This window comes from Phyllopteryx taeniolatus, chromosome 23 (assembly GCF_024500385.1).
Source record: "Phyllopteryx taeniolatus isolate TA_2022b chromosome 23, UOR_Ptae_1.2, whole genome shotgun sequence".
Lineage (NCBI taxonomy): Eukaryota > Metazoa > Chordata > Actinopteri > Syngnathiformes > Syngnathidae > Phyllopteryx > Phyllopteryx taeniolatus.
The window spans coordinates 7,787,472-7,810,618 of record NC_084524.1 but is presented as its reverse complement, the minus strand read 5'-3'; the positions used below and the strand labels follow the sequence as shown (position 1 = coordinate 7,810,618).

At 44.3% G+C, this 23,147-nt stretch overlaps 4 protein-coding genes and 2 non-coding genes across 15 annotated transcripts in view; 3 read left to right on the top strand and 3 right to left on the bottom strand.

The window, feature by feature from the left end:
• The window catches only part of LOC133472542 (gastrula zinc finger protein XlCGF57.1-like), a 125,568-nt gene extending 108,479 nt beyond the window's left edge, over positions 1 to 17,089 (top strand). For 4 of the 9 annotated variants that reach the window (XM_061763516.1, XM_061763515.1, XM_061763518.1 and 1 more), the window contains 2 exons: positions 13,599 to 13,755; positions 15,276 to 17,089. In XM_061763516.1, the coding sequence (XP_061619500.1) occupies positions 13,599 to 13,755; positions 15,276 to 16,909 (1,791 nt within the window). In that variant the 3' untranslated portion in view covers positions 16,910 to 17,089. Of the gene's footprint in view, positions 1 to 13,209; positions 13,348 to 13,598; positions 13,756 to 13,886; positions 13,916 to 14,673; positions 14,922 to 15,275 lie in introns of those variants that run through there. The other 5 variants (XM_061763520.1, XM_061763517.1, XM_061763522.1 and 2 more) reach the window with 5 other exon arrangements.
• LOC133472544 (gastrula zinc finger protein XlCGF57.1-like) overlaps positions 1 to 23,147 on the top strand; it is a 221,723-nt gene that overhangs the window by 23,526 nt on the left and 175,050 nt on the right. Inside the window, exon 1 of one of the 2 annotated variants that reach the window (XM_061763531.1) lies at positions 13,239 to 13,347. The exons of the other annotated variant lie outside the window; for it this stretch is intronic. The gene's annotated coding sequence lies outside the window, so the exon portion shown is untranslated. Of the gene's footprint in view, positions 1 to 13,238; positions 13,348 to 23,147 lie in introns of those variants that run through there. 2 annotated transcript variants of the gene reach the window in all.
• LOC133472573 (oocyte zinc finger protein XlCOF6.1-like) overlaps positions 1 to 23,147 on the bottom strand; it is a 287,199-nt gene that overhangs the window by 100,142 nt on the left and 163,910 nt on the right. The window lies entirely within an intron of this gene.
• On the bottom strand, positions 5,147 to 5,219 carry trnav-cac (transfer RNA valine (anticodon CAC)). Its single transcript has one exon. It is a non-coding gene; the product is annotated as a tRNA-Val (tRNA).
• Positions 16,979 to 20,010, top strand: LOC133472592 (gastrula zinc finger protein XlCGF57.1-like). Its single transcript, XM_061763663.1, has one exon. It carries the CDS (start codon positions 16,979 to 16,981, stop codon positions 18,197 to 18,199), a length of 1,221 nt encoding a protein of 406 aa, XP_061619647.1. The 3' UTR covers positions 18,200 to 20,010.
• trnav-uac (transfer RNA valine (anticodon UAC)) lies at positions 22,859 to 22,931 on the bottom strand. Its single transcript has one exon. It is a non-coding gene; the product is annotated as a tRNA-Val (tRNA).

Sequence of the window (23,147 nt, the reverse complement as noted above, 5' to 3'; positions counted from 1 at the left end):
ATGATTCAAGAGAATGAAAAATGGAAAGGCAGTTGGTCCTGATGACATTCCTGTGGAGGTATTGAAGCATCTAGGAGAGGTGGTTGTGGAGTTTTTGACCAGCTTGTTCAATAGAATTCTAGCGCGTGAGAAGATGCCTTAGGAATGGAGGAAAAGTGTGCTGCTGCGCATGTGCAGAGCTATGGGAACTATAGAGGAATAAAATTGATGAGCCACACAATCAAGTTATGGGAAAGAGTTGTGGAGGCTCGACTCAGGACAGAAGTGAGTATTTGTGAGCAACAGTATGGTTTTATGCCCAGAAAGAGTACCACAGATGCATTATTTGCCTTGAAGATGTTGATGGAAAAATACAGAGAAGGTCAGAAGGAGCTACATTGTGTCTTTGTAGATCTAGAGAAAGCCTATGACAGAGAGGAACTGTGGTATTGCTTGCGGAAGTCTGGAGTGGCAGAGAAGTATGTTAGAATAATACAGGACATGTATGAGGGCAGCAGAACAGTGGTGAGGTGTGCTGTCGGTGTGACAGAAGAGTCTCTGCTTGGATGAAGGGCAAAGTTTATAAAACCGTGATGAGGCCAGCCATGATGTATGGATTAGAGACAGTGGCACTGAAGAGACAACATGAAGCAGAGCTGGAGATGGTGGAAATGAAGATGGTGAGGTTTGCTATTGTGACCAGGTTGGATAAAATTAGAAAAGAGCTCATCAGAGGGACAGCCAAGGTTCGATATTTTGGAGACAAAGTTAGAGAGAGCAGACTTCGATGGTTTGGACACGTCCAGAGGAGAGAGCGTGAGTATATTGGTAGAAGGATGATGAGGAAGGCGCTCTCACAGCTGTGGCCTGGGTTCGATTCCCGGTCAGGGAAGATTCATCCTTAAACCTGTTTGGTCATGTGTTGTTCAACATTGACTATGATTTGCATTGACCTGGGTTTGATCCTCTCTTAATGCAGCCCAATGGGGGGCACAAGCCAGTGCAAACTGTAGGCTGGTCCCAATCCCAGATAAATGCAGTGGACATGGAGTTTTTGACAGACCGGCCAACCAAGCAATTTCATATTTTCAAATGATAAGTCATGACAAATGCACACACAACACAATTCAAAGAAAAAAAACGAGTAAATCGCAGGTATATTTGTGGATCTGACAAACGTAAATCGCAGATATATTTGCGTAAATAATCTCCCCTTAGTTTTTTATGTCAGATTAGAAAAGAAAAAAAACAGCTTTGTTTCTACCCATGGACCGTTTTCATATGAAGGGAACATGACAGCCACTACAAAACTGCTACTTATGCCGCATTCACACAGGATGCTACAGCGACTTGTCGCTTTGCGTCACTCGTGGGCGTTTGATCGCGGGTGGTCATCACGCACGTAGCCTACCAGAGAAGAGGGGGAGGGGCCTTACCTGTTGGAGGCTGAAACAACTGAAGAACAACCACACATGCTCATTATGCAATCGTGATGGGCACGTATATACATTTATAATTAATTTCCATTTATTTTAAATATGTGTGCTTGTTTTCATGTGCACTCATCGTACGAGTACATCGCTCCTTAGCGGATCACAAATGAAGTTTCAACGAGTGATTCACGAACGAATCACTCGTGTCTTACGGATCGCGAACAAAGATCAACGAATGAATCACTCATCAGTTCTTCAGTCCAGCAGTCTATTCAGTTGACTTAAGTCCCTCCCCCGCCTGCACGCCGCTGCCTGACGCTGGCCCGGCCGTCCAACATTTTTGGTGCATCCATCTGTAGCCGTGTTGCTTGCCAGACGTTTGCAACTGATGGTCGATGAAGCCTGCCACTTGAGCGTCATCCATCTCCTCCACAACAGGTTCTTCTGTGGCTTTCCTTCCCAGGTCCGGGGGCTGACTTGGATACTATGAGAGTCCTCCAGAAAAACTGTTTCTCTAATATTTCAGTTTGTGAATCCACGCCTGAAGTAGTCTTCAATAATGACATCTATTCCGTAAAGAACTGCAAAGCTGTCTCGCCTCCTTCCAACTCGTGCCTTTGGCACTACACATGGAAGATCACAAGCATTTTTTTGTAATCCCACTGGCGGAAAATGGCTTCTCCCAGTAAAAAAAAACCCTTTTTTTAAAGCACTGGCTACGCTAATTGGCGGAAACAGGCTTCCTGCCCTAATTATAAAACAAAAAGCAAAAACAACATTTAACGTTTTTGTCATGTTAAGAGATAAATATTGATTGTGAACTGTTATATTGCATTGTATACACGACAACCTCTATGGCGGTTTGGAGGTGACGGATTGGAATGTAAAGGTAACTGTGTTTCTTGCTTCAGTAATAATGGCATTCATCCTCAAATATGGGGAAAGCCTCTGTCTCTTCTTTGATGCCACACATAGTTCTACATGTGTAGCGTTTTTGTACATTATTTTTGCCACGTGACGGTGTTATTAAGAGGTGGATTCGGTCACTGAAGGCCCAGGTCCCAAACTCACAACCCGCCACTGGAATTTTTCAAGATAACCACTCCGTTGTGTCACCACCTTGCCAGATGTCCTCCCACCAAAAGCTTTTGATACAAATGAAACATCACCGGTTGGTGTGTGTATTGTGATGCTTACAGTCAGACCACGTCTGTTCATATCCTGTTTATGGACCAGGACTTTGAATACTGTAAATACTTCAAAACAGTCAATTATGCTGGTGCACTTAGGGTAGGATTGTTTGAATACAGTTGGCATATTGCTTCGTAAGCAATCCTTTTCTGGCCACTGAATTAAGAAAGCCAGTTTCTCTGCTAAATTTGATGTTTTTGATGCATTATGCTAGATCTTTGTGACACAGATAGATGCTCTTTGGTGTCATTACTTTCCATGTTGGCAACACACAACAACAGAATGAAGAACAACCACACGTCGAGAGCTCTCGATGGTAACCCAGTATAAAATTGCAGCTCGCGGTCACTTGAGGTGATCTTCTAAACTGCAAACTCCTTTCAGCAAGGATGCGAGATGTATATTTTTTGTGTGAAGTCTACCAAGTTCTTTTTAAACGTGTTGGTTCTCAACATTCAGTTCTGCTGTTTTTTCATGCAAAGATCATGAGAGTTAATGTCAACATTGTTTTCAATGTTTTCATACAAACAAACAACCATTCGCACTCACATTCACACCAAGGGGCAATTTAGAGACTTCAATTAATCTAGCATGTAAGTATATCCCATGAAACCACACGGAGAAAACCCACGCAGGCATGGGGAGAACATGCAAACTCCACACATTCGGGGCCGGGGATTGAACCCGGGTCCTCAGAACTGTGAGGCTGACGCTCTAACCAGTCGCTAACGCCGACGCTTTACTAAGAGACAGACCAAAGTAGTAAAAAAAAACATCGAGGAGGCAGACTGGAAAGTGTCTCACCCTGGATAGATGGGAACTTGGACATCACAAGGTACAGAGCTCGGTAACCACTACGTCACAGATTGTGACTATGAGTGCCGAGTAAAAAATATAATTAGAACATTTGAGCATTCCATGTTTTGTGTTCAACTGCAAAAGACTTTTAATTATTTTTACGTGGAAAAAGATATCAGTGTCATGGTCTGTCCCTGCAGTTCCTTGTTTGGAACTCGGGTGGCGCTTTTTGCCTCGCCTTTCCCTCCCTCTCTCTCTACCCTGCAATCAGCACCTCATCCGCCCACCTGTTCCCAATCAGCACTCTACACTGCCTGCATTTAAGCCTGCCAGATCCAGGAAGCCAGCACCAGAGTATTGACATTCAGCCGTTGTACACAGGCCAACTTTCATGCAGTCTAAGCAGCTTTGAAGTTCCATCTTTGCTTCATTGGTCCACTTTTTCACTGTTTTTCACCTTAGGCTTCGCACATTTAAGTTCTTGCCTGTACGTCGGTATTAAGTGAATTAAGCAGTCAGACGAGCCCAGGGCTGCACGAGGTATAGCACGGTATGCGTTTTTTAGCGTAGTGTAGCAGTGGTCTAAAATGTTATTTTCCCTGGTAGGAGAGTCGATGTGCTGCTTGTATTTAGGGAGTTCGTGGTTGAGTTTAGCTTTGTTAACTGAGTGTCGAGCACAGATCAATGCACCTGAATGCATGGCAATGCCAGCAAGACGGTTTGCTGGTCCTGCTAACGGACAGCACGAGAGCAACAGTTTCAGTCGTGTAGTGGTTGTTATGTTTGCCAAACACGCGTAAGGAACACTGGAGGTGGAGGAGAACACAAGAGAGTCAGTACAAATGCGGGTAGCCAAGTAATCAATCGAACAATAGAGAACGAATCACAAGAGTACCACGGACGATACTACTGGTTCTGGATTACTGGACCTGGCAGGCTTACTGTATATGCAGGCAGTCATTAGTGCTGATTGAGAACAGGTGCGCGGGCGATGAGGTGATGATTTCTCGGTTCAACTCCTGGCTAACTCGTGTACAGCTTTGCATATGGTGTTAAACCCAATGAAGAGTGCTGTATTGGATATGTTTCCTTATCACGTTCGCCTAACACGCGAAAGGTCCTCGGTTTGAGACCGGGTGGACACAGCTTTTCTTGCTTGTCAGGCAGCTGTTGTATGTTGTTTGCTGGTGATGTTCTGCAGTGAAAGTTGCCATAGCTTCGTGGTGTGCATGTACACCTCATGTGTGAAAGGTTCCTGGTTCAAAACATAGTATGAGCAAGGCCTGGTTATTATTATTATTTTAATTAATCTGCCTTGAAAAACAGCTTCGACAAAAATCTTCTCCCCGTCAGGAATCAAATCTTGAGCTCCTGCTCAGACACCGTGAATAGTTCTGCCAGTGAAGTGGGAATCAGGATCGAGAGGCTGCGTGTGAAGATTCTCAACTTGTGTGTGTGTGTGTGTGTGTGCGTGTGTGTGTGTATCTTGAAAACTGCATTACGTTTGTCTCAAAAATAAATGCGCTGATCTCCAAACACACCATCAACAATACACAAGCAGAAATGAATATTGACAAATGATAAGTTATGATAAATGCACACACAACATAAAAAAAAACACATGTAAATTGCAGATATGTTTGTGGATTTAAAAAACACGAATGTAAGTCACAGATATATTTGTGTCAAAGATTTTGACACAAATCTCTCCCCATAGGTTTTCATGGCAGATAACAAACAAGCCTCGTTTCCACCCGGTTTCGAACCAGGGACCTTTTGCGTGTGAGGCAAACGTGATAACCACTACACTATGGAAACTGCTGTCTTGCTTTGTCTAACCGCCCCAACAGTACTTTTGGGAGCTGCCAGCCAGCAACCCGATGGGGAAAAAAAACTGCATTTGACGTTTTGGACGGTAAATTGTGGCGTAAACAATCATTGATTCATTCATTCATCTTCTGTCCCGCTTCTCCTCACTAGCCTTTGAAAAGTCTGAGGCCAGAGGGCATGCGAAGAAATTCCAACAGCCACCGCGGTTTTGGGCACATCCTCTGAGTGCACAGGCCCATGTGTCTCTCTAACCCTTCCCATCACCTCCAAGTGTCGCCAAAGCACCAACAGCTGCAGAAACGTGCGTACGCCAGCCATGAAGTTGGCGTGAGGCACCGCATGCTCCTTTCACTCTTGATACATCTGAACTTTGCCGTGAGAAAGAACATACACCACGTTTTTGTGCAGACATTTTCTGGATTTGAGCATACGGCATGTTTCAGTAGGAAATCCACACAAGATTTTGTACATGAGGCCCCTGATGACTTGTTTCTCCTGGACGTGTAGCTGGTAGTCGTGACTCTGTTTCTTTTGTCCTTGTTTCCTCTTTTTAGTTTTAGGATTTGTTTATATTTATTTTTAGATTATTGATTCCACCATGATTTACGGTCCAAAACAGTGAAATGCACTTTTGTTTTGGTTTTTCCATCAGGTCACGTGAAACTTGCCGCCGGCTGGCAGCTCCCCTTAGCATGTGGTGGCCCAGTCCGCCTTGCGTCATAACTGCAGCAGCGGTTTCCATAGTGTCGTGGTTATCACATTCGCCTTACACGCGAAAGGTCCTCGGTTTGAAACTGGGTGGAAACAGCTTATCTTTCGAGCTGTTGTCTGTGGTTTGCCGGTCCCGTCTCAACAGACGCAAAAGTATGATTTTTCCGGAGCGACTTCTCAGATGTTCCAAATGTCAGCGATATTGACACAAGGGAGACAGAGTTGTCCAAAATGTGGAGGAGAAATGCTGTCACTGTGGAGGACAACACAGGGTGACATTTGGGTGTAGATGCAATGTAAGAAAGACGAAATCAGTCCGGTTAAAGTGGTCAATAAAATCAGTGAAGAGGGTCCAAAATGAAAAGCAGAGTGAGAATATTGCCATGTCAACCGAAAATGTGATTCTCTGTCTGGCGTACGTCATAAATTGTGTGGAAATTGCAGTAAAACAGAAAACAGAAAGGAAAGCATGATTTTTGTTTCAGTGTTATAAATAAAGCTATTTTGTCTCGTAAAGGGCACCGCGTCACTTTCGACGAATAAAATTTAGGAGAAAGCGACGACAAACCTTTTATCTGTCTTGTAATCTGAAGATTGTGTTGGATCTATCTCACCCAACACCTATAAAAATAGACACAAAAGGAATGAAGACGCTGGTTTCTTTTGCTCATGAGGAGGACGTATGGGAGACTGCTCAGATCCAGCCTCTCATCACGCTTTAAACAATCTCTCCCATCGCTCCTGTATTTATTTGAAATAGGGAGGTTTCTGAGTTACAAGACATAACAAACTAAGCTTACAAGACACAACACACTAAGGGGAGGGTTTCAAGGTGAAGACATGAGACCAACACCGGCCACGTCCTTGGTCAAGGCGCCCTTCTATCGGATGATTCCTGCTGAGTCATCTTCTTGAAGGCAAGACATCTTCCTTTCTCAAAATCGTCCATAATAATCTGCTCCATACGGTTCCTCCATGGGGGTAATTGCTGTGGTAATTAATCTACAAAAACGTCCATCCAGCTGTCCCACAAGGAGGTGTCCACACCAGAGTGTTCCTTCATAGGGTCCATAGACCATCGATGGCTCTGGTCAAGCTGCCATCTGAAGCAGTATTGTTTGGAATGTATGTACAACATTGTTCTCCAAACATACCGCAAACACCTCCCTCTCTTGCGAGGAGCATGTCGACAGCTATGCGGTTTTGGAACGTCCTTGAGCTGCTCATGCACAGCTTCCAACCCACTCTGAGTCCAATTTCCTAATCTCTGTACATTGAAGTAGATATAGTTTATCCCATCAACATTTTTATTAATCGTACACCACCAGCATATGAAGTACTCAAATCCTCCTGCAACTTGGTCAGCTAATTTGTATTGATTAGGAACCCAACGAGGAACACCTATGGCGTCGATGTATGTTTTATGTTGGATAATTTTGCCCCTGCCAGGATAAATCTCTTTTTTGTCTGTTCTACATTTGACAACAACGTTGGTGCTTTTTCCATTAAATCTTGAACAGGCATAGGGTATACAGTGGTCCTAATTTAAACATAAAGGGCACCGCGTCACTTTCGACGAATAAAAACAACAACAACCCCATACTAGATTGGGGTTGATCCAAGATGGCGCCTACCAGTGTGGTCGCCTCGGTAACGCGCTCTCTAGTATTGTCTTTGTTTTTGTGTTTTTTGTGTTTTTCGTCCGCCTTTGGAGACCTTACACGACTCACTTACACAAGGGGAGACCTGCTAACCATCAAGGAGTCTACTCCGGACTTTCTGTCACCAACTTTCGAATATCCGCTCAGTTTTTTCCCCGAGTTACTCACCGGAGCGGCGTCCGCGGTTTTCGGCGCATGGAGACAGAAGCGGCGCCACAGAGGGAAGCGAGCCGGCATTCAGGTGAAACTCCGCAAGAGAGGACACAGATTGGCGTTCCCGTCGATCCACCTCGCGAATGTACGCTCCCTACCCAACAAAATGGATGAGCTTCATCTTCTGTTAAAGACCAGTAAAGACTTCGGACGTTCCGCGGCCATGTGCTTCACGGAGACCTGGCTCGGCGACGCTGTACCCGATGGCATCGTTATGCTTCCCGGTTTCCACATTCAACGAGCGGACCGCGACATGGAATCATCGGGGAAAACAAAGGGCGGCGGGATATGCCTCTATATCAACGAAAAATGGTGTACGGACGTCACGGTGATCAGCACACACTGCAGCCCGCATTTGGAGTCGCTATTCTTAAACTGTAAACCATTCTACTCCCCACGTGAGTTCGCATCATTCATTCTCGCTGGCGTCTATATTCCGCCTCAAGCTAACACGAACGCCGCATTGCTAACGCTCGCCGATCAAGTCAACGAAATTGAAAAAAAACACCCCGACTCACCCCTCATTATTCTCGGGGACTTTAACAAAGCTAAACTCAACCACGAACTCCCTAAATACAAGCAGCACATCGACTGTCCTACCAGGGAAAATAATACTTTAGACCACTGCTACACCACGGTAAAAAACGCATACCGTGCTATACCTCGTGCAGCCTTGGGCTCGTCTGATCACTGCTTAATTCACTTAATACCGACGTACAGGCAAGAACTTAAATGTGCGAAGCCTACAGTGAAAACAGTCAAAAAGTCCAGAGCGGGGACAGGGCCCTGTATAATCGAGCTAGAAACCAGCTGACCAAAGAAATTAACATTGCAAAGAGGATCTATACAGCAAAGTTGGAAAAACAGTTTAGCGCAAACGACTCTAAATCAGTCTGGCATGCATTCCAGTCGCTGACTAATTACAAGCGACGATCCCCCCAAGCTGAGAACAATAGCACACTAGCCAACGACTTGAATACCTTCTACTGCAGATTTGAAAAGGACAGTTTCACACCACACACCAACCCGGCCGCACCCGCGACCACAATCACACCTCTGACCTCTGCGTTAACCATCCATGAACAGGATGTGAGACGCATCTTCAAACAACAAAAGATTAACAAAGCGGCAGGCCCGGACCACGTGTCTCCATCCTGCCTCAAAGTCTGCGCGGACCAGCTCGCGCCAGTCTTCACTCAGATCTTCAACAGATCACTGGAAATGTGCGAAGTTCCATCCTGCTTCAAACGCTCCACCATCATCCCAGTCCCCAAGAAACCTGCAATCTCGGGTCTGAATGACTACAGGCCTGTCGCTTTGACATCTGTGGTCATGAAGTCCTTTGAACGTCTTGTGCTGGACCACCTCAAGAGTGTCACAGGTCCCCTGCTGGACCCCCTGCAGTTTGCCTACCAAGCGAACAGATCTGCGGATGATGCAGTCAACATGGGACTGCACTTCATCCTAGAACACCTCGACAGTGCAGGGACCTACGCGAGGATCCTGTTCGTGGACTTCAGCTCAGCGTTCAACACCATCATCCCTGAACTCCTTTCATCCAAGCTTCTCCAGCTCAGCGTCTCACCTGCCATCTGCCAGTGGATTTACAGCTTTCTGACGGGCAGGACACAGCAGGTCAGGCTGGGGGAGGCCACCTCATCCACACGCAGCATCAGCACTGGGGCGCCCCAAGGTTGTGTCCTCTCTCCGCTGCTCTTCTCTCTCTACACGAACGACTGCACCTCAGCGAACCCGACTGTCAAACTCCTGAAGTTTGCAGATGACACCACTGTCATCGGCCTCATCAAGGACGGTGACGAGTCTGCATATCGACAGGAAGCGGAGCGGCTGGAGCTGTGGTGCGGCCGACACAACCTGGAGCTGAACACGCTCAAGACTGTAGAGATGATCGTGGACTTCAGGAGGCATCCTTCGCCACAGCTGCCCCTCACGTTGTCCAGCTGCCTTGTGTCAACCGTCGAGACCTTCAAGTTCCTGGGAATTACAATCTCCCAGGACCTGAAGTGGGCAACCAACATCAACTCCGTCCTCAAAAAGGCCCAGCAGAGGATGTACTTCCTGCGGCTTCTGAGAAAGCACGGCCTGCCACCGGAGCTGTTGAGGCAGTTCTACACAGCAGTCATTGAATCAGTACTGTGTTCTTCCATCACAGTCTGGTTTGGTGCTGCTACAAAAAAGGACAAACTCCGACTGCAACAGACAATCAAAACTGCTGAAAGGATTGTTGGTACCCCCCTACCCACCCTTGAGGACTTGCACGCTGCCAGAACTAAGACAAGGGCATGCAAAATCCTCTCGGACCCTCCCCACCCCGGTCACCAGCTCTTCCAGCTCCTTCCCTCAGGTAGGCGCTACCGATCAATGCAAACTAGAACTAGTAGACATTCCAACAGCTTCTTCCCTCTTGCAATCAACTTCTTAAACAGCTAATTTATAATTCCATTACAACAAGCTGGCAATTTTTTGACTTGAGTTCGTTGTCACATTTCTGTGGGGCCAATTATGTATTACTCGTGCACTCACTGTAGTTGTCTCGCCGTGCTGCACTATTTGCATATACTGGCCACTCATGCCAGAGTCGCATCTGCTCCATTTGCACACTGATTGAGGAGTATCTGTAACATTTGCACAACCATTGTCCCAGATTATCGCACTACCCGTCACTTTAAACCGCATACACTCCTTGAAGTCTCAGTGCCCTTTGCACAATGGTCATTGCACCGGACTATTGCGATATTAGCCATTCGAACTGCTCTAAGTGCTAGAGGACTCTGCATCTTTTTGCACAATTGTTTTTTGTCAATGTCTTTATGTTTCCAAAGTGTTCTGTAAATTGACTGTCTGTTGTACTAGAGCGGCTCCAACTACCGGAGACAAATTCCTTGTGTGTTTTGGACATACTTGGCAAATAAAGATGATTCTGATTCTGATTCTGATTCTGATGTCTGCAAGACACAAGAAGACAAACACACATGGTTTGTTCACATCAATTCATTTTGGAGTCTAGCCTCCACTACTCTTTCCCATAACTTCAATGTGTGGCTCATCAACTTTATTCCTCTATAGTTGCCACAGCTCTGCACATCACCTTTGTTCTTAAAAATGGGCACCAGTACACTTTTCCTCCATTCCTCAGGCATCTTCTCACGCACTAGAATTCTATTGAACAAGCTGGTCAAAAACTCCACAGCCACCTCTCCTAGATGCTTCCATACCTCCACAGGAATGTCATCAGGACCAACTGCCTTTCCATTTTTCATTCTCTTTAATGCCTTTCTAACTTCCCCCTTACTAATCATTGCCACTTCCTGGTCCACCACACTTGCCTCTTCTACTCTCCCTACTCTCTCATTTTCCTCATTCATCAACTCCTCGAAGTATTCTTTCCATCTAGCTAGCACACTGCTGGCACCAGTCAACATATTTCCATCTCTATCCTTAATTACCCTAACCTGCTGCACATCCTTCCCATCTCTATCCCTCTGTCTGGCCAGCCTGTATAGATCCTTTTCTCCTTCTTTAGTGTCCAACCTGCCATACATGTCATCATATGCCTCTTGTTTTGCCTTTGCCACCTCTACCTTTGCCCTGTGTCGCATCTCAATGTATTCCTTTCGCCTCTCCTTGGTCCTCTCAGTGTCCCACTTCTTCTTGGCTAACCTTGTATGATTTCCTGTACTGTGAGGTTCCACCACCAAGTCTCCTTCTCTCCTTTCCTGCCAGAAGATACACCAATTACTTTCCTGCCTTCTTCTCTGATCACCTTGGCTGCAGTGGTCCAGTCTTCTGGAAGCTCCTCCCGTCCACCGAGAGCCTGTCTCACCTCTTCCCGAAAAGCTGCACAACACTTGTCCTGTCTCAGCATCCACCACATGGTTCTCTTCTCTGCCTCTCCCCACATTCAGTTCTAGGCTCTGTGTTTTCCTATTCTCTTTCTGCCGAAGAACCCGCTTTCCACCTCTTCTTCTTCTTCTTCTTTGACTTCGACCCACAGTAGCTGAATTTCCAACGGCGCCCTGCAGGTTGACGGCGCCGGTGGCGGACGTTGTTAACCCGGGCCACGACCGATCCGGTATGGAATTCTTTGGATGAACGCTCATATTTGTTTGGCAAGGTTTTAAGCCGGATGCCCTTCCTGACGCAACCCTCTGCATTTATCCGGGCTTGGGACCGGCCTACAGTTTGCACTGACTTGTGCCCCCCATAGGGCTGCATTCGTTATCTTTCAGCAATAAAAGATAAAATACGATGTTGGTCGATGTAGTATTTACATATTCACATGTGTCAATACTTCCGCAATATTTGGGATTCATTGCAGATGAGCTCATTGGGATGTGTCAGCCTATCACCCAGCTGGATCATTTGAGTCTGGTCCATTGACTTCAGAAGTAGGACTGGCACAAACTGAAGTTTGGATCAACTATGATGACATCAGAATTTGTCAAGTAAAGATAACATTTGTTTGTCCATATATACAAAGATCGTTACAAAATTAACTCTTCCAACACAAAAATTGAAGTTCAATGAAAGCTTCGGCCATACACCATTCCCACTTCCTTCCAAGATAATTTCATTTAACAACTGAAGTTTAAACGATGATGTAAAACACTGATTTTAAAATATTGCAAATACGATTGATGAGGCAAAATGAACGCAGTCAATTTCATTGCTGCTGATAGCTGTGTAGGCTTTGATTGACACTTATTAGCTTAGGCCTACTTGCATTCAATGTCTCAATCACAATGACCTTTAGCCCAGTTCAGGTGTTTCCCACATCGTAACAATGTTCATTGCACTTTTATTGAGATAATTATCGATACCAATTCTCCAAACATCAATATCTGAATCCTCGGGTTCGAGCGGACCTGGGCAATTCTTTTCACATGAAAAATTCTAATCAAATTTATAAAAAAAAAGATATACTTGCAGTCATGTGGGCAGATTTCAAACAAACTAGAATTTTTAATCTATCTCAAGATTAAAATGACCCTTGCTGGTTGTAGTCCTGGCATAGTTTACTTTCTCTCATATATATATATATATATATATAATTATATTTTAATATTATTATTTTAAATCCGAAGCATTGACGTCCCTGTCGGGCGATTTTATTTTGAAGGTGCCGCTCGTTGGCGGCTTATTACCGTAATGCCGAGTATGAATAAAATTAGGGGCGGCTGGTTTGACTTCGTTTGGCTCAAACCGGTGGCCTGCCGTAAAGGATCATGGGTAATACATCTCCTTTCCCTTCTCGCCATGCGGGAGGAGGGACGATCGTGCTCCAGCAAATCTTCCTGAATTTGGACCGAATGTTGCGAATCCTCGACGCTTGACGCCCCTGATCGCGACTTTAGTGGACTAAAACATCATTCGTGCAATCTTCGTGTCCGGTTGGAGTCGTCTCGTGCACGTTGAAGCTTCTCGGCCTAGCTTAGCTTAGCTTAGCTTAGCTTGCTAACAAAGAGACACGTTTGTGAGCAAGACTTCGCTAAGCAGAGATCAAGCGTGAGGTAAAGTGTTCTTCTTTCCGCCACCTCCGAGTATCTAATGCTAACACTTAAATGGAGAGAAAATAACACACACGCCAACTACTACATTCTGTAAGCTTTGTCTGAGATTCTAAAATAATATCCTCTAACAATTATTTTCTGAACTGACTTTGGTGCTTTGCCATTTTAACTAACGTACTGTTTAACTCACAATGTCCAAATCTGAATCTTCGATTCGATTATCACTTGCTTTTCTCATCCCTCCAACGTAGAGCGGAAAGTGTTGCGATCGTCGTGTGAAAATGTGTGCAAGGAGGACAGCAGAGTACGAGGAGGAACTTTGTGGCCCAAAAGAGGAGAAGGAGCCACAACGTCAACTACTGGACGCTGCGTTCAATCTGCAGCCTCGAATTGTGCTACACAGAGCAGGTGGGTTCACTTCTCTCTCACTGGTTTTATGAAATACATTCTAATTTTAATATTATTCCCGGGTTTTTCTGATGAGCACTGTCTGACGTTACTGTTAAATATATTGTAGAAGTTATCATTTACTTGCTTAGCTTGCATTAGATGACTCAGCAGGAATCATCAGAGAGAAGGACGTGGCCGGGACGTGGCAGGTGTTGGTCCCATGTTTTCCCCTTGAAACCCTACCCTTAGTGTGTTGTGTCTTGTAGCTTAGTACGTTATGTCTTGTAAACTTTGAAACCTCCCTATTTTCAAATAAATGCAGGAGCGACGGGAGAGATTGTTTAGAGCGTGTTGAGAGGCTGTAATCTGAACAATCTCCCATACGCCCTCCTCATGAGAAAAAGAAACCAGCGTCTTCATTCCATTTGTGTCTATTTTTTATAATGTTGGGTAAGATAAATCCAACAGTTACATATAATTTTTTTTTATCATATCCAATAGCGTGTAGTCTGATGGCATCCCCTCATGATGATGTGGATTGAGGGTTGTAGGCCAAATTTCAGAAGATCTGAAAGGCTTGTGGCCATTGTTGTGTGATCAAAGTTGTAACAGTGTTATACAACCTACACGACTTGTTTGGGAAATTGCGAGGAAGATTTTTGCCCTTTTTGTGTCTTGTAGGCGAGTTGAGTTAACATTTGTTCATGCCAAGTCAAATCAGTCTTATCGCGGAGGGTTTACTGTACTTGGCAGTAAACCCTCCGCGATATCGCGGTTCATCTATCGCAGTTTGATTACTGTACATATTATTCTTTACTGTACCTAAGTACATTTTTAGGTGTCTATACTTTTTTTTTTTTTTTTACTTTCAACAATTTACTTTCACGCTTTAAATTTGAAACCTATGATTTCTCTTCCTTACTTTGTCACAAATAGCATTACTTTTTTCAACTTCTATGGATGATGACGTGTCAAAAAAACAAAAAACGGTGCTGAGTCATCTTTTCGAAGGGCGCCTGGACCAAGGACGTGATCGGATGTGGTCGGATCGGGACAAGTGTTGGTCCAATATTTTGTGTTGTGTCTTATTGCTTAGAATACTATGTCTGGGAAAAACCCTCTTATTATCAAATATTTTGTGTTGTGTCTTATTGCTTAGAACATTATGATTTGTAAATCCCTCCTATTTCAAATAAATGCAGGAGCGAGGGGGGGGGATTGTTTAGAGCGTGTTGAGAGGCTGTGATCTGAACAATCTCCCATACGCCCTCCTCATGAGAAAAAGAAACCAGCGTCTTCATTCCTTTTGTGTCTATTTTTTATAATGTTGGGTAAGATAAATCCAACAATCCACATTGAAGGTTCGCCCAACTTTGCTGCGTCCCGCTGTTCTGCTATTTTGCGTCAGCCCATTAGTCCCATTAGGCTCTCTGGTTGAAGGCGCTAACGTGTAAAAAGGATCGAGGACCAAGGTGGTTGTCAATATTGTAAACAAATTAGATTTGACCCATTTGTGTTTGTCTTCTTTTGTCTTGCAGACGTCAGTGAAAATCTTCATCCTGAGCGGCAGCAGTCAGTGTCCCCTCACATCAAAGAGGAAGAGGAGGATGAAGAGGTTCAACACATCAAAGAGGAGGAGGAAGAGTTCCTTCACATTAAAGAGGAAGAGCAGGAGGGAATCATCAAGGTTCCATCGACTGGTGTCCCTTTGAAGAGTGAAGATGAAGGTCGAAGTGAGGAGAGACGAGGGGCGGAGCCACCAAACAGCAACAGCTCAAGTGATGGAGACCACTGTGGAGGATCACGAACAGACGATGATGATGATGTTGATGATGAACAGTTGGAAGGTGATATGACATGTCACACTGCCAATAAATGCTGGAAATGTTCTAAATGTAGGAAAACCTTTGCTTATAAGAGGAATTTCAAACGACACATGAAAATACACACTGGTGAGAAACATTTTGCATGCTCAATTTGTGGGCAAAGATTCTCTCGAAAGGAAAGCTTAAAAATACACACAAGAACACACACTGGAAACAAGCCATTTGCCTGCTCAGTTTGTGGTCAAACTTTTTCTCAGAAGGGAACCTTAAAAAGTCACACAAAAACGCACACCGGAGAGAAGCGTTTTGGCTGCTCAGTTTGTGGGCAAAGATTCTCCCGAAAGGAAAGCTTAAAAATACACACAAGAACACACACTGGAGAGAAGCCCTTTGCATGCTCAGTTTGTGGTCAAAGATTCTCTCACAAGGGACATTTGACAGGTCACGCAAGAACACACACTGGAGAGAAGCCTTTTGCCTGCTCAGTTTGTGGTCAAAGGTTCTCTCAAAGGGGACATTTGACAAGCCACACAAGAACACACACTGGAGAGAAGCCCTTTGCATGCTCAGTTTGTGGTCAAAGATTCTCTGAAAAGGGACATTTGACAAATCACACAAGAACACACACTGGAGAGAAGCCCTTTGCATGCTCAGTTTGTGGGGAAAGGTTCTCTCGAAAGGGAACCTTAAAAATACACACAAGAACACACACTGGTGAGAAACCTTTTGCATGCTCAGTTTGTGGTCAAAGATTCTCCCTAAAGGAAAGCTTAAAAATACACGCAAGAACACACACTGGTGAGAAACCTTTTGCCTGCTCAGTTTGTGGTCAAAGGTTCTCTCACAAGGGACATTTGACACGTCACGCAAGAACACACACTGGTGAGAAGCCTTTTGCATGCCCAGTTTGTGGTCAAAGATTCTCTCAGAAGGGAACCTTAACAATACACACAAGAACACACACTGGAGAGAAACCTTTTGCATGCTCAGTTTGTGGTCAAAGATTCTCCCAAAAGGAAAACTTAAAAATACACACAAGAACCCACACTGGTGAGAAACCTTTTGCATGCTCAGTTTGTGGTCAAAGATTCTCCCTGAAGAAAAGCTTAAAAATACACTCAAGAACACACACTGGTGAGAAACCTTTTGGATGCTCAGTTTGTGGTCAAAGATTCTCCATAAAGAAAAGCTTAAAAATACACACAAGAACCCACACTGGTGAGAAACCTTTTTCTTGCTCAGGTTGTGGTCAAAGATTCTCTCGTAAGGATCCGTTTAAGACACACAAGTGTCCTGGTGAGAAAAGCAGTGATCAAGAAGCTTTTAATGCAAATGTAAATGTTTAATATAAAAGTAATTACTATGTTACTGACAGAAATCGACATGCTTGTATTCTGTGTACCAGCTTTTATTGTATGTATCTTCACTGTGGAGGATCACAAACAGACGGTGATGATGATGATGATGAACAGTTGGAAGGTGATATGACATGTCACACTGCCAATAAATGCTGGAAATGTTCTAAATGTAGGAAAACCTTTGCTTCTAAGAGCAATTTCAAACGACACATGAAAATACACACTGGTGAGAAACCTTTTGCATGCTCAGTTTGCGGTCAAAGATTCTCCCGAAAGGGAAGCTTAAAAATACACACAAGAACGCACACTGGTGAGAAACCTTTTGCATGCTCAGTTTGCGGTCAAAGATTCTCCCGAAAGGAAAGGTTAAAAATACACACAAGAACGCACACTGGTGAGAAACCTTTTGCATGCTCAGTTTGTGGTCAAAGATTCTCTCACAAGGGACATTTGACACATCACGCAAGAACACACACTGGAGAGAAGCCCTTTGCCTGCTCAGGTTGTGGTCAAAGGTTCTCTCAGAAGCAACACTTAAAAATACACACAAGAACACACACTGGTGAAAAACCTTTTGCATGCTCAGTTTGTGGGCAAAGATTCACACAGAAGGGATACTTAAAAATGCACACAAGAACCCACACTGGTGAGAAACCTTTTGTATGCTCAGTTTGTGGGAAAGGATTCCCTCACAAGCGACATTTGACAGGTCACACAAGAACCCACACTGGTGAGAAACCTTTTTCCTGCTCAGTTTGTGGTCAAAGGTTCTCTGTGAAGAGTAACTTAAAAATACACACAAGAACACACGCCGGTGAGAAGCCTTTTGCATGCTCAGTTTGTGGTCAAAGATTCTCCCAAAAGGAAAGCTTAAAAATACACACTAGAACGCACACTGGTGAGAAACCTTTTGCATGCTCAGTTTGTGGTCAAAGATTCTCCCAAAAGGGAACCTTAAAAATACACACTAGAATGCACACTGGTGAGAAACCTTTTGCCTGCTCAGTTTGTGGTCAAAGATTCTCCCAAAAGGGAAGTTTAATAACACACACAAGAACACACACTGGTGAGAAGCCTTTTGGATGCTCAGTTTGTGGTCAAAGATTCACGCAGAAGGGATACTTAAAAATGCACACAAGTACACACACTGGTGAGAAACCTTTTTCCTGCTCAGGTTGTGGTCAAAGGTTCTCTCGTAAGGCTCGGGTTAAGACACACAAGTGTCCTGGTGAGACAAGCAGTGATCAAGAAGCTTTTAATGCAAATGTAAATGTTTAATATAAAAGTAATTACTATGTTACTGACAGAAATCGACATGCTTGTATTCTGTGTACCAGCTTTTATTGTATGTATCTTCTTCTTGTCCATATAGTTTCTAAAAGCCCCGTGAGTGTTGAGAATGAAAACTGTTGCCAAAATACTTAAAAGGGACCAGTGAGAGGTGTTGGGAAAGAGGGCGGCAGTGAATCAGTAGAGCGGGTTGTCCAGTGACCGAAGGGTCGCCGGTTCGAACCCTGGCTCCGACTGTCCGTATGTGGAAGTGTCCTTGGGCAAGACACCGAACCCTAATTTGCTCCCAGTGAGCCTGGCAGCGCCTTGCATGGCAGCAGCCGCCCAGTGGTCTATGAATATGTGTGTGAATGGGTGAATGTGAGGCTTAATAGAGCGCTTTGGGCACTGTGATCGTGAAGATGAAGCGTTACATAAGTGCAGTCCATTTGCCATTTAGCAAAGGTGAGAACATGGACACTTATTCCATGGTGCTGGACTTATAAATGTTTACAGGAAAAAAATGCCTCCAAAATAAACTCGGTCGTAATTTGCTAAAATCATTGAGGTTCATTTTTTCTCCTCCTTAATGTACACACAGCACCCCATATTGACAGAAAAAAGCGGAATTGTTGAAATTTTTGCAGATTTATTAAAAAAGAATAACTGAAATATCACACAGCCATAAGAATTCCGACCCTTTGCTCAATATTTAGTAGAAGCGCCCTTTTGAGCGAATACAGCCATGAGTCTTTTTGGGAATGATGCAACAAGTTTTTCACACCTGGATTTCCTCATCGAGTCCGATCAGTATAATCAAACACAGCTGGACTCCAATGAAGGTGTAGAACCATTTGAAGGATGATCAGAAGAAATGGACAGCACCCGAGTTAAATATATGAGTGTCACAGCAAAGGGTCGGAATACTTATGGCTGTGTGAAAAATCTGCAAAAATTTCAACCATTATTTTTTTTTCTGTCAATATGGGGTTCTGTGTGTACATTAAGGAGGAGAAGAATTATGTGATTTTAGCAAATGGCTGCAAGATAACACAGAGTGAAAAATTTAAGGGGGTCCGAATACTTTCCGTACCCACTGTATGTATGTATGTATCGATCAAATATATGTATAGATCACAAATTTGTTTCTGCAGATGGCATTGTGTGACAGATGTGGACTGTCATAATGTCGGACGACCCATAACGAAGGTCTCCTGTCCCGAAACTGCGGCTGATCTGATTTGATATGATCTGATCCATAAAAGCTCAAATATTGGGCTGATCATAATAGTTTGTCATGAGAAGCACATAAAATTCGTGATTGAACATAATTTCGGAGTACGAGCTGTTGTTCATGTGATGCAATGATATATGACAGCAATGTAAGATATCCAACGTAATACCAGCTTGAACAAGGCGGTGTTTGGAAACTCCAGCAATTTCCTGAAAAGTTGTCATTTTGAAGGTGAGGGGATTCCACCTGACAGCTGCGATATACAAATATGACCAATTACTGCCACATTCCTTTTCCCACACCAGCTATGCCAGTGCTTTTCAATTTTCAATTTTGTTGATGAAAAAGGGGTGTTCGAAAGGGAATTAGTTCTTTACCAATTGCTCCAAAATGTATTGATATTATTGGAAATGAGTGCCAGTTTCATTTTCTTGAGCATGCATGCATTTTGTCCAATGTTTTAGTGATGTCAATATCAAATAAGTGAATGATTGATTGAAATAGACTGTAAAAAAAACTGACTTTTGGTGCTAAACTGTAACGTGTATATGTGATCCTGAATAAAGTACACTGCTTAAAACAGTGAGGGTGACTCCATTTACTTGTACATCAAATCCATTTTCCCCATTAAAAATAATTCAAATGTCTTTATCCATTGGAAACCTTCCAAAAACAAAATGCTCGCAACTTAAAGCAAAAACTGGCCCGAGATTATCGGAAGTGAAAAAACTGCAAAGCGGGAATTGCGGAGGATCACCAGCAGACGGCCTCTTAGCTCCACTATCAGATAGTGGCGACATGACGTCACACTCTCCTCACACTGATGATGATGATGATAAACAGTCGGAAGGTGATCTGACATGTCACACTGACAACAAACAATGGAAATGTTATCAGTGTGGGAAAACGTTTGCTTGTAAGAGCAAACGACGCATTGCAAGACACAATTGGAGAGAAAACTTTTGCCTGTTCAGTTTGTGGCCAAAGATTCTGTCCTAAGAAACACAAGTGTGCTGGTGAGAATCGCAGGGGTCAAGAAGCTTTCATTGAAAATGTCAATGTTTAATTGCAAAAGTAAGAATGCAGCTTTAGTTGTTCGGGAGGTTTTGGCAACTGGATCAAAGTCATTACAATGCTAAACAAAAAACAGTCTGCAGTATGCAAGATACAAAAGACGAGCAGAGGGGGACCCAGAAGAAGAGAGCCGATGCAGGTTCAGCACCTCTTGACATGTCAAACTGTGTGAACATTCCCCCAGTACCAGGTCATTATTTCATGTTTGACATATTAAAAGTGTCTCAAGGAAACGTTCTGATACTGTCCTTGAATTTTTCCGAAAGAAAACAATGCCGACATTAACTGCCATGATCTTTGCATTGAAAAATAGCAGAACTGAAAGTTGAAAACCAACAGGTTTAAGAAGTATTTGGTAGCCTTCACGCAAAAAATTTACATTTTGCTTCCCAGCTGAAAGGAGTTTGCAGTTTAGATCACCGCAAGTGACCACAAGCTGCAATTTTATATTGAGTTACCGTCTCGAGCTTGTTACATGTAGTTGTTGTGTGTTGCCAAAATGTAAAGTAATGACACCAATGTAATGGACATGCTCTCGCCCGAAGGCACTGACCCCCAAGCCCCGGACTGAGCTACATCGCTGACGCATCCGAGACAGACGGCCACGGGGATGCTCGATTTAACTTCGCACACGGACGCTAAATGAATTACCAGCCAGTCCCAAGTAGCTCATCAAAGCTGCGATACGGACACTGGTTTCTCACTCGGACACTAAGTCAATTAACTTTCACCCCCAGCCAGCCTGAAGTGTCTCATCAACAAAGACTTTTTTTGGGGGGACACTGGCTTGATCACCAAGAAGGTGAGGAACCCGCTGTTTGCTGGCTCTCGTTCGACCAACTTGCCGAAGACTGGCTTAGCCAGGAAGCCCCACCTCGCACCATGAGGTGGCGAGGACACATTGGACCCCTCCCCGCTGCAGTGCATCCTGTCAGCGCTCCGAGCTACCCTTTCGGGTGCCCGGGCAAACTCCGTCGGGAAGGAAGCGGGCAGCGCACGTCCGCTCCGAACGTCTTGCAAATAGCGACATACGGGCTCCGGCCGCCCTGCCTGGGAAAATTTTTCTTTCCCGCTCTCCTTTTCCCCCCCTTACTTTTCCACCAAATCCACCTGTTCCCCGTGCAGACCAGACCAGCCTAACATCCAGGAAATCGACCAGCCTGCGTAAATTCTGTTCCATCCATCCATCCATTTTGTGAGCCGCTTCTCCTCACTAGGGTCGCGGGCGTGCTGGAGCCTATCCTAGCTGTCATCGGGCAGGAGGCGGGATACACTCTGAACTGGTTGCCAGCCAATCGCAGGGCACATAGAAACAAACAACCATTTGCACTCACAATCATGCCTACGGACAATTTAGAGTCTCCAATTCATGCATGTTTTTGGGATGTGGGAGGAAACCGGAGTGCCCGGAGAAAACCCACGCAGACACGGGGAGAACATGCAAACTCCACACAGGCGGGGCCGGGGATTGAACCCGGGTCCTCAGAACTGTGAGGCTGACGCTCTAACCAGTCGGCCAACGTGCCGCCTAAATTCTGTTCCATGCAAAGTAATTCCATCTTGTGGGCGACTGAAAGTATAGATTAGTACATATTTGTGTTTCGATGAACAAGAACAGGAACCCCCAGCTCTTTGCATTGTCAATACACGCTCATTCCACCCTCACATCACAAGCTCAGCCTCTTTCTACCAATGTTTGTCCTTCATTTGCTTTTTCCTGCCTTGTTTCCTTGGAGATTCCCCCTGGTCGAGCTCATGAAATTTTCTATAAAATTCACTACCTGTATCATTTGTGTGTGTTTGGGTTCGACAAAAGACCTCTGGCTATCGAGAACTCATCTAATTCCTGTAGCAACCTTCAGATTACAAGACAGATAAAAGGTTTGTCGTCGCTTTCTCCTAAATTTTATACGTCGAAAGTGACGCGTTGCCCTTCACGAGACAAAATAGCTTTATTTATAACACTGAAACAGAAATCATGCTTTCCTTTCTGTTTTCTGTTTTACTGCAATTTCCACACAATTTATGACGTACGCCATACAGAGAATCACATTTTCTGTTGACATGGCAATATTCTCACTCTGCTTTTCATTTTGGACCCTCTTCACTGATTTTATTGACCACTTTAACCGGACTGATTTTGTCTTTCTTACGTTGCATCTACACCCAGATGTCACCTTGTGTTGTCCTCCAAAATGACAGCATTTCTCCTCCACATTTTGGACAACTCTGTCTCCCTTGAGTCCATATCGCTGACATTTGGAACATCTGAGAAGTCGTTCCGGAAAAATCATACTTTTGCGTCTGTTGAGACGTGTAATGGGACCGGCAAACCAAAGACAACAGCTCGAAAGATAAGCTGTTTCCACTCGGTTTCGAACCGAGGACCTTTCACGTGTAAGGCGAACGTGATAACCACGACACTATGGAGACCGCTGCTGGAGTTATGATCCAAGGCGGACTGGTCCACCACATGCTAAGGGGAGCTGCCACTGTTTTGGACCGTAAATCATGGTGGAATCAATAATCTAAAAAAATATATAAACAAATCCTAAAACTAAAAATAGGCAACAAAGACAAAAGAAACAGTCACGACTACCATCTACACATCCAGGAGAAACAAGTCATCAGGGGCCTCATGTACAAAAT